General features: G+C 35.3%; 1 protein-coding gene across 1 annotated transcript in view; it reads right to left on the reverse strand.

The window, feature by feature from the left end:
- Positions 1-12,147, reverse strand: part of Tfap2d (transcription factor AP-2 delta) — a 66,482-nt gene that overhangs the window by 33,755 nt on the left and 20,580 nt on the right. Inside the window, exons 4-5 of the mRNA XM_046458610.2 lie at positions 10,818-10,983; positions 10,525-10,643 (exon numbers count right to left, since the gene is read on the reverse strand). Of these exons, the coding sequence (XP_046314566.1) occupies positions 10,525-10,643; positions 10,818-10,983 (285 nt within the window). The remainder of the gene's footprint in view (positions 1-10,524; positions 10,644-10,817; positions 10,984-12,147) is intronic.

A 12,147-nucleotide genomic window follows, 5' to 3' on the forward strand; every position in this document is an offset into this window, starting at 1 on the left:
ATGACAAAGACTCAAACAAACAAATGAATACCTTTTAAGAACTAAAGAACAAATGAAAGCCAGGGGAGAGGGGGTTTGCAACTCATATTACAAGCAAACATACACACACACACACACACACACACACACATACACACACGTGTCGATATATATCAATATACATAGAAAAAAATGTGCACTTACAAATCAATGAGAAAATTATCAAAAATTAACTTAGAAACACAAAGTAAATGCAGAGACAGAAAGGTAATAGAAGTCTAAAAATATGTTCAACTTCCTTCTTAAAAGAACTTTTATTTCAACCCATCAAATTAGCAAAGATAAAACAAAATTGGTAGCCCCTTCTTGAGGCTAGAAAATAAGGAAGTATTATATTAATTTTTATTACCCCTATTGCCAATAAGATTATAAGCTTACTGACAGTTTTGAGAAGAATCTGTCAAAAATCTATCAAAATTACAGGTGTAAATATCTTTTGATGTTTCAACACCATTCCTAAGAATTTCTTGAATAGATGTACTTATATGTCTGCATAAATATATAAGTGTGAGGTTACTCACTACAGCATTATTTATAATAGCCAAAGACTAAAAACACCTCAATGGTATTTAGTAGAGGACTCATTCAATAAATTATGATACACTTACTCAATGTAACACAAGAGTGTTAAAAATAATGAACAACATGTAAGCACTAGAAAAGGAATGAACATGAAGATGGGTTGTAAAAAATAAAGTGCAAAGTCATGTTATAGAATGTTATAATTTATCTTTAAAATGAAAAAAATTCTCTCTCTCTCTCTCTCTCTCTCTCTCTCTTACACACACACACACACACACACACTCACACACACACACACACACACACACACATCCTTGGCAGGAAACAGATAAACCAATATCATTTGTTTTTTTTCTGGGAAAGGAACTGAATGATTTGGGGGATGGAGAGAAAAGGAACTATTTCACTCTATACTCTTCTGTAACTTTTGAATTTTGTATCATTTTTATACATTATCTAAAGTTATATTAATTATATTAATTAAAGACTAAAGTTATTCTTTACCCTGTCCTTAGATTTAATGCTGAATGTGTATTTTTTGTAACTTTTACATGAACAGTTCCAAAGCTTTGTTGCTCCATAGGGGTTAGGCCACTGTAAAAATAATTACAGTCTACAATTTGATTAGAATATCTATGAATTTTATTAATAACAAGAATCAACAAATGGGACTTACTTAAACTGAAATTTTTTTTCTCAGCAAGATAAACAATAAGAGAGGTAAATAGGGAGCCTACATCATGGGAACAAATGTTTACTCCTCACACTTCAGATAGAGCCTTAATATCCAGAGTATACAAAGAACTCAAAAAATTAGACAATAAGATACAAACAACCCAGTCAACAAATGGGCCAAGGACCTGAACAGACACTTCTCAGAGGAGGACATACAATCAATCAACAAGTACATGAAAAAATGCTCACCATCTCTAGCAGTCAGAGAAATGCAAATCAAAACCACCCTAAGATACCATCTCACTCCAGTAAGATTGGCAGCCATTATGAAGTCAAACAACAACAAGTGCTGGCGAGGATGTGGGGAAAAGGGTACTCTTGTACATTACTGGTGGGACTGCAAACTGGTGCGGCCAATTTGGAAAGCAGTATGGAGATTTCTGGGAAAGCTGGGAATGGAACCACCATTTGACCCAGCTATTGCCCTTCTCGGACTATTCCCTGAAGACCTTAAAAGAGCGTACTACAGGGATACTGCCACATCGATGTTCATAGCAGCACAATTCACAATTGCTAGACTGTGGAACCAACCCAGATGCCCTTCAATAGATGAATGGATAAAAAAAATGTGGCATTTATACACCATGGAGCATTACGCAGCACTAAAAAGTGACAAAATCATGGAATTTGCAGGGAAATGGATGGCACTAGAGCAGATTATGCTTAGTGAAGCTAGCCAATCCCTAAAAAACAAATACCAAATGTCTTCTTTGATATAATGAGAGCAACTAAGAACAGAGCAGGGAGGAAGAGCAGGAAGAAAAGATTAACATTAAACAGAGACATGGTGGGAGGGAAAGGGAGAGAAAAGGGAAATTGCATGGTAATGGAGGGAGACCCTCATTGTTATACAAAATTACATATAAGAGGTTGTGAGGGGAATGGGAAAAAAACAAGGAGAGAAATGAATCACAGTAGATGGGGTAGAGAGAGAAGATGGGAGGAGAGGGGAGGGGGGAATAGTTGAGGATAGGAAAGGTAGCAGAATACAACAGTTACTAATAGGGCATTATGTAAAAATGTGGATGTGTAACCGATGTGATTCTGCAATCCGTATTTGGGGTAAAATTGGGAGTTCATAACCAACTTGAATCTAATGCATGAAATATGATATGTCAAGAGCTTTGTAATGTTTTGAACAACCAATAAAAAAAAAAGAATATCTATGAATTTTAACCAGAATAGCAGGAGCTTGCTAGCATAGTGGCAAAGGTTGCAACGGTGGCTGTTTTCCAAATATTCTAGTCCTCAAGTATCTGGTTCCAAAAGGGGAAAAAGGAAAACCAAAGAGGAAAATAAATGTAAACAATGGGGGAAAATATAGACTGAGTATTTGAAAAACACATTGGTTGCATCATAAACTTTGAAAGGGAGACCCACAGAAGAAAGCAAGCAAGTCACCATGTAGTCACATGCAGACACATGTGCTTTTTAGTTATGCCACTATTTGCAGAGTAAATAATTAGGTGGATTGGGTGGATGAGAACAAAGCAGGCATGGTAGGCTTGCATACATTTGCTTTCTGTGCCACGGACACTGTGAACATGAACAGGAGTTTAAGGACACTTCATACACACACAGTCAAACCTAAAGGCAATTGTGTATTGTCCTATTTCTCCTGCCTCTATATCCAGGGGAGTGATATTAGAAAGTAAGCAAATAACTTAAGATATTCACTCTCCGATATGGTATTTATCTGTCCATAATATTGTATAATACAATTTTAGATTCATTAAGGCCAATTACTGAATCTTCATAAATTCTTAGGTATTAGTTAACAATATCTAATTGTTAGCTAATTAGTATTGCCAAAACAGATTCCTCTTTATATAAACTATTCTAAGCATTGAAGAAGAAATTTATTGATTAGGCAATACTTAGTAATCTGACAAAAATAAAACTCATTTTCCAAAATATTTCTTAAAATGAGTAACTAAACTGCTAGAAGTAAATATAATATTGAGCCCAATTCTACTGACAGCTCTATGCCTCAAAAGATATTGCCAATGCATAGCATCTGCATGCAAAAGGCAACACCAACACCAACGTCTCCTAGAACTTGATCTCCCAGGTGGTTGAAAAACATGCACAAAAATTGGAACCATTACAACAAGGGTGGAATACACTACACTTTTCATACCATATACATTTTTAGTAGAAAGCTGAAAACCTTTCTCCCTAAGGTGAAACTAATGTAGGTACATAATGTCTGGAGAAGGACAGAGAAGAAACCATTTTGGGGAGGATGATTCTTTTAGATATATAAGGATTCCATGAGTTCCTCAAGAGTAACCATTTACCTCTGCTAGTCTAAAAAAGGGCATTGCGAGAATATCAGCTTTGTCCTAAAATCCATAAGAAAAGTGACTAAAGCTAAGCATGCCCTGGACAGATGTTATCACCAACACATGGCAAAATGGTTCTAGTGCTTTATTCCTAAATCTCAAGCAGTGGGCTGTACTTCTTCCTAAAGTCAAAAGTATGGATTGGTAGTATCAAGAGTACTTGTTGAAATACCACATCTATTCATTCATGACCAAGCTGGTTATTTTGTCCTTGTTCACTAGAAATGTGGTTCTGTAAATTCAGGATTAGAGACAGGGGGGACATAAGACCAAGTGGTAGAATTTTTTTTTTCTACTGTGTTCTGGTGGCTTGGTGAGTAGAAAGAAGAATTTTTCAGGGTCATCTTTAGCTAAACTGGCATCTTTTTAAAGTACAAGTAACAGTGATACTTAGTACAGGAAAGAAGAAGTTAACATTTATTGTTACTCTAACTTTGGGCAATTAAATGGCAGAAGGTAATCAGAATTCCAAAATAACTGTATCAAAAGATGCAAAAAAAGGTGCAGAAATTTTCCTAGGGGCAGAGAAGACCAAATTCAAGGTGAAAAATAGACACAAGGATGGATACATTTTTTTCTATTCTTTAGTTTATTTCTATTTCAATTCAGAAATAAATAGAGCATCACCCCACAATGCAATAGTTTATGATCCATGACACAAAAGCAAATCCAAATGGAAAATAACTGTGGGGCTACAAAATCAAAGACATGAATTCACATTCCATGGCACCCAATTATGTAATCTTATACAGAAGAGTTCGTGTCTCTGAGCTTTAGTTTTCTCATTTGAAAATAATGATAAATTTCTTAAGCACTGACTTTATTCTGGGGACTATGCTAAATGTTTTGCAAACATTTTGACTTAATCCTTAGAACAACAATATGAAGACGGCACTATTAAAAACACTTCTTTATATATAAGGACCCTGATAGTTAGAGAGGCCCTGTGCCTTTCTCTATGGAAAGTTGTAGAAGTAAATCAAACAAGCTTATTTTACTATAGAAGCCACATTTTTAACTACTGTGTTCAAATGCCAATATGGTGCCAACTGTTTAATTAATGGCTTGTAGTTAATCCTACAAAAGACACAGTTGTGGGAGATACTGAGGATAGACTATCACAATTTTATCTTATCTTTATAAACCATAGAGTTGTTGCCAAAAGACTCTGTCCAGCTAGGGATTACATTTTCTAGCATACCCTAAACCCATCTATGTAATTAATGATGAGTTCTCATAGAATATGAATAGTAGCAATAGGTTCAGTCCTGGCTAGAATGGGTAAGATGGTGTGTGCACTTTGCATGATGCCTTTCTTCTCTGTGAGATGATTAAGTGGGACTCTTAGGACCTAGAGAAAGGCATCATTGTAGATGAAGAAAACTCTGGATCCTTAGTCTCTGAGTGAGACTGTAGCAGAAAGGAAGACCTTCAGTGAGGATTGTGATGAGGGAGAAATAAGCTTTTGTTGTGTTAAGGAACTGAAAATTTGAGGAGTGTTATAACAATTAGCATTAACCTAATTACTATAGATTGTATGGTCTTTGTAAAAAAGGGAAAATGAAGTTCAGTCATGTTAAGTACAGATCAAAGTCTGACACTATTTTAGAAGTGATATTATTCCAGGTTGGGAAGGGAGCACTAGGCCAAGTGTTCATAGATTTTGCAAGTAGCATAACTAGTTCACCTGAGGTAAGGACTTTAGGGCCTGGAAATTTATGAAATTTTTTTTTGAAGCTGAAGAAGAGCAACGGTAAGAAAGTGTTAAAACTTTTTATTTTAACCACAGTATTTGGAACTGGTGCCATTTCTTTTGCTGATGTGTATTTATACTCTCCATTGACTCACAGAACTTAAAAAGTACATAACACACACATACACACACCACAGATTTTTACCTCCTGTCACAACAAATGGACACTCAAGGTATTTATTACTAAAGAGAATAAATAAACTATGCTTTCTGGACCATGAATAGTGCCTGAGAATGGTACATGGACTTTTCTAAAAGCAGCAAAATGGTTCTAAGAAAGCATCTCACGCACATGAACAGAACTTCCTCCAAGCAACACTCTACAATGTTAGACACCATGGAAAACCACAGGGGAGGAGTGATGGACAGCATTGACTGGATCACTGACCACCAGCTCTGCAAAAGTTGTTCCAGAGTGAAATGCAGGGGGAAGCTACAGAACATGCCAGTTCAGAACTAGTAAAAATATAGCAAGACTGTTAGGACTAGAACAATATTATTGGCCAAATTCTTTGAATGTTTTCTAGAGATAGAGTGTTTCCATTGCAGAAAAGTCTGGAAATTTCCTGATGTCTCCTCAGGAAGATAAGTGCATTAGGTTAAGCAATGCTAAGCCACCACAGATTCCAGAGAATGATGTCTCTCTGGTGTTATAGACACTAGAACGGAATTAGGAAAAATTAGAGTAGTGTGACTAACAAGGAGAAATGTAGAGAACAGACTTATAAGAAAATAGGGTAAGAGAACTTGGGCATAAATGATAGTTATATACTGAAACTTTAGGTGAAGACATATGGTTGAAAAGGGAGTAAGATCAGGTATTACATTCATGGGACTCTAGATTGAAATATTTTTATGTTGTTTCCATTAAATGTTCCATGTTTTGTGACCATCCCATCCCCCTCCACAAAAAAAAAAAAAAAAACAAAAAACACTCAAAATGCCTGCCTTAGGAAAATAATCACTTCTCAAGAAGTTTGATAAATTAAAAAGAGTCTGACATATTGTTCTAATCAGTTATCCCATTGCTTACAAGCTATGATGATATTTGCAGCAGAGATGTGTTGAATTATTAAAATATATTACAGAATTACATTAAACAGCCCTGTTTTATAAATTCCCCAAATAACCTCTTAAAATAATGACTCCAAAATGTGGAATCAAGAACAATGCTATGGGATGGAAGTATCAGTAGAATAAGTCTACTTAATAGAAACATAGAAAAATTGTTTTTAAAATAATTTAAAACAAAATGATTAAAAATCCAAGGTGAGCATGGAAACCCAAGAATATCCTGCAAAGTCAGTAATGGCTGTTTTTGAAAAACAAGTGTTAATTTGCTAATTTGAATACCCATCATGAAACACCTTACTCTTTACTGATGGGATCTTTATAAAGATTATATCATCTCTGCATTGAGAGCTTGTTATGGCTATAAAGTCATGGAAATTTGAACTTCATTGGATTTATTTTTACATCTGATCTATCAGAAATAATGTCAATTGAGCATTTTTCTCTCTTGTTTCATGTACTGTACCAAAATGTGGGGAGATGATTGAACACTAGTAATGTATTGGGTCACCAAGCTGTTTGAGAAACTAATATTCTCAGCTTGGCTAGGCTACTCTATATGAATTTTAAGAAACACTTTTAAAAGAATCAAAATTACTTGCTATTGGTGATTAAAATGCATATATGTGTTAGTGTAGGAAATTCAGGTGGTAAAGCAGGGATATCAATAAAAAACTGAAGAAAAAAAAAAGAGTAGTGCTCTTTTCCACAAACTTTATGTTTTTAAGAAAGCTGACGGAACATTTAAAAAAATGTTGTTTTAGATGGAAAGAATACTCTTATTTTATTTATTTACTTTCATGTAGTGCTGCTGAGAATCAAACCCAGTGTTTCACATGTTCTAGGCAAGTGCTCTACCACCTAGTTATAGCCCCAGCCCCTGATGGACCATTTTTGATGACTAGGAATCTAGTTTCAAAATTTCCAAAAAATATCTAAAATGTTGCTGGCTCTTACAAAAATATTTGACTAAGGAGAAAAAAATATATCAACCATAGGCATGTTCAATTCAAGGGATCATTTATCAAATGGTAAATATGATAAACTATACAAACAGAACAAACTTCAGATCCTTTCTGGATCTAAAAGGATCAAAGTCTCAGAATTGTTAAAGAAAAGCATCAACTATTTAAGTGTCTCAGGAGACTGATAAATCAGTGTTGGGTTTCCGTTTCTCTGTGTACATCCAACCCTGCCTGCAGAAGTTCAAAGGCCAGGAGCCTAGTGCAGAACATGGCATTGCTGTCTGGAAAAGAGTTTTCAGCCATTGCCACCAAACCAACTGAAATATGGGGAAGAATAGGTACAGGAGAATCCTCAACATTGAGGCTGTTCTTCCTGTCAGCCCAGGGTTATAATGAAGCCAGTTCAGTTTACATGAAATATCCATATTCTTCTAATATTAGGTTCTCCTCGTGCCTTAATGTAACTGGTAGTTTTTGATACTATTGGTCATGAATCCTGACCTTAATAGTGATTTATGAAAATTAGGGAATTTACAATTAGCATTTGAAAAGAACACAAAATAAAAAGATATCAAGAATATTGTTCAAACTTGTGGAACTTTAAAAATTGTACATGAAAATAAGTTTGAGGGTCATAATACAAGGGCCCCTGAAGGATGCAAAATGTCCCTTTGTCCCTAAACCTCTGTTCCAAAGTTCCACCAAAGTGCCTGGAATTCATCACTAACAGATTTGATTGTCTACATTATGAAGTTTTGAGGGATTTCAATAAGCACTCAATTAAAATCTTAAGTTTCTTTATCCCAGGTTTGTTGTTAAGAGTGAGCCAGAGCCATATGACTAGAACACAAGCAAGGCACTTTTGTGATAGGGAAGGTATGATCAAAGACCCCAGGGATTATTCTAGGATTTCATATTTGATTCGTACCCATTTGGTTAGTATGGACAGATGATTCCTATACAGGATACCCCAGTGCTCATGACTAACTTGAAATCAATAAGGATAATTGTGAACATACTCTCTATGGATCTTCTATGTGTACTGGCCATTACTTTCAAGACTCTCAGGAGAGAGGTCTTTTTTTGAGATCTTTACTTTTCATGAAAGTTGCAAATTTTATGAGAATTCATAGTCAATCTATCCTGGGAAGTGAAAAGAATCCCAAGAAGCATCAGTTTTACTTAAATATTATCATTCATCAGAATCACCTGGAGAGTCTGGTCATACCCCACACTGAATTTCAATTAATTCGGTGATGGGGCCAAAGCACTTTTAAACACACCTTCTCATTTGATTTTTCCACATTGTTTGGTTTGAGAATAATGACCATCTACATGTGTTATTGGTTTGTTTTTTGTTTTTGCAGTATCAGGCTTCAGAGATGCTAGGCAAGTGCTCTACTGTGAGCCACATCACAGACATTTTTAATTTTATTTTGAGACAGGGTCTCACTAAGTTGCCTAGGCTAGTAGAGAATTTGTGATACTTCTGCCTTATCCTCCTGTGTTGCTGAGATTATAGGCATGCACAATCACACCTGGCTCCACATAAATTCTTAAATCTCCTTTATTCTATCCTCAACAAGTGTTTTGTTCTTTTTAAAAATAGCTATAATTTTAATATTTTTATTTAAATTGAGCAGGAATCCATCTCTCTTTAGAATCAAATGATGATGATGATGATGATGATGATGATGATGATGATGATTTTACTTTGCTCTTCCTCAGTTCTCCCAGCCAACATGTGTGGATAAGTCAAGTCACCCTACCATGGGTCAGCCCTCAGTATCAACAAGCACAGGTAACACAGCACAAGATCTAAACATCATAAGTTGTGTATCATTTAACCATAATGCTTAGGACAAAAATTTTGGAATATTTGCAAATATCTTACCAGTTGACATCTCTAATATGAAAATCCAAAATCCAAAATTCTTCAAAATCCTTGGAGCATCATGTTGGAATTTTAAAAAGTTTTGAATTTTGGAAAATTTCAGATTTTGAATTTTTGAGTAAGGGGTGCTCAACCTATAAGAGTAATTCTTACTAAATATTTGTCATAAATAATATTGTGATTGTTGTCATTATTGCTATTAGCACATAAGACAATTGTTAGTAGCACAATCCCTAAAGCAATTTTCTCAAGATAAATGTAAATATCTCACTAAATTTTAACATTGAACAGTAAATATTGTGTATTAATAATATAGAAAAAAGTCAAGATGTTTGTTTTTGTGTTTCGGTCACTTACCACTCTCTATAGTACCATATTGGCGAATAACCAATGGTAGAAAAGTGTCAAAGGTGCATTCAGGTGAGGCTTAGCACAAAAGGCCCCTGTCACTCACATTTTAAACCATAGCCTTCTGGGTTATGAAAGAACTTTTCTTTGACATTAAAAAACTATCCCCACAAAGTTTTTTGCTAAGTACCTAATAATTCTCCTTAAAAGAAGATTGTATGAGAAAGTGTAAAGTTTAGTCCTTATAGAATAAAAAAAACAAAGGAGAATATGTAAATTGGGAAAAAATAACTTCTGGGAATTTTTTTCCACCTCTCTCTCTCTCCCACTAGCTAACCTTCACCTTTCTGACCCAACGTATCCCACCATAAAGCCATGGAACTTCACTGTGCTTCAAGAGATATCTACTAGGATTAACACAATGTACTTTTGCCCTTAGTATCATGCCTAGACTTCTGTGAATTCTTCATAAAGAATTATTTATACTGCAGATCATGTTGTGCTGAATTATAATAAATTAAATCAGATTTGTCTATACTCTAAAATAATAAAAATGAAATAGATAGCCAGTTTTTTGTTGCTATTATTTAGCAAATATTTGGAGAATATTCCATTGTCTTCCATTGTCTTCTTCCCTAATACTGCTAAAATTAGTAAGTTAATTAACATCCTATGAATAATTTAAGTCTTATATTAAGCCAAATTTAATCATCATTGCCAAGATTAATTAGGAAACTCACCTGTAACTATGCTTAATAGCATAAAAAAGTAAAATAACATAATCTAAAAAACCTGACTATCAAAGAATTTTCGACCTTCCATCATTGCTTGACAGTACTGAAAAAATCATACCTTCAACTAAGGAAGTAAGGAGAGTAACATTGGCTGCTTTCCGTCTTCCTGCTGGCAAATTTAAGCCAAGTCTATCCAGTTTCTCTCTCAGGCAGCGGCCTCCATTCTTGGATTTTGCTCTGTCCAACAACAAATAAAAATAGGTTTTGAAAGTTCACATTCTGGAGAAAATTGTGAGAAGACTTGACGACATGGAGAATACATTGGGTGGAAGACATAAGGACTGAGGGTTGAAGGTGTGGCATCAGTAGTTAGCAGACAGACAGACAGTGCTGAAACTAGTGCTAACTTACCTTCTCAAAATGCCTCCCAGGAGTGAAGCATTGAGGCACTCGGGTGGTGAGAGCCGCCTCTTTACCTCAGCAATGGTCACCTTGTATTTGGAAGTAGAACTGAGAAGGGACAAACGACCAGGAACAGAGCAAAACAAGTCTGTGGGGTTGACCACACAGGTGCCACCTTGGGAGGAAAAAGTATATAACATGTTAGTGAAGGCAGGAGAAGAAAAGTATATGAGAGGCAGTTAATATCAAGGGACCACTTGATATTAAGTAGTACGTGACAGCAATTGTACTTATAAATCACCCACATTATCTCAGAGAGCTCCTTTGAAGATGTCCTTCCAAATAATAACCAGAGTTTCGTCTTTTCAATATCACACAGAAAATGGTTGTGAGTATACAATGGTAATTTTAGAGAAAATTGGCATCTTTTGGAATACAGCCTGGCTCACCAGTCACACCAAGAAACACTTCAATTAATTAAACACCACTATTAATTGAAAACCCCAATTCTAGTAGTCAACCACATGAAAGGTAAGTGTTATTTATCCATGGTTGTATCTGTATGTGTACACACACATACATGGATAGAAACTTTTTATGCGTGATTTATTTTCTTTTCCAAAATGTTTGAGAATTCCATCTCTTTTCCCTCATCCACCTAATAATTAAAGGCACCACAGTCATTCAATCTTGACATATTACTAAAAATAATCTGCTTATAGCCAGAAACTTCTAACCCATACAGGCAATGACAGGTCAAATTCTTTTATTATGTGTAAACTGGCACACACAGGAAAATATACCACAAGATCTGAACATGGTAACAATGTCAGTTATAAATAATATTATTGCTATGGTTGTTTTTATTATTACCATTAGAGTGAAAAGCAAAGGGAACTATTAATAGCAAAATCATCAAAGGAATTTTGACATGCTGGAGTTTTGGACCCTGTTCCCAGGGTCCAAAAAATCCCTTCAGCTTTACCTTGCTTCAGGTACAGCACAGGATATTCTGTAATCTCACCCACTGAAGTAGACTTGAGGACCTAAGGGGATTTATCAGTGAGGAAAGTTCTTGCTGGCAAATTTCTCACTCACTGTAAAAGTTCTAGGCCAATGTCCCCCTTGCTAGGATGGTGGCTTTATGTTCTAGAACTGCAAGCCTACCTCATCTTGCTTTGAGCCTTATGAGGAAAGTTTTTAAGGTTTAGTGGTGAATTCAAATTCAAGTTGGCTTTTCTGAGCATGCTATGGCTTTTTTTTTAAGTTATGGGCAATCTTGAGACTCGTTTCCAATAAAGGATTGAGTTCTATGAGTGGAAAAAAGGAAGAAAAATGG

The sequence above is a fragment of the Marmota monax genome, unplaced genomic scaffold (genome assembly GCF_021218885.2).
Source record: "Marmota monax isolate L192 unplaced genomic scaffold, Marmota_monax_Labrador192_F-V1.1 WCK01_AAM20220418_F8-fsc00191, whole genome shotgun sequence".
In the NCBI taxonomy this organism is placed as follows: Eukaryota; Metazoa; Chordata; class Mammalia; order Rodentia; family Sciuridae; genus Marmota; species Marmota monax.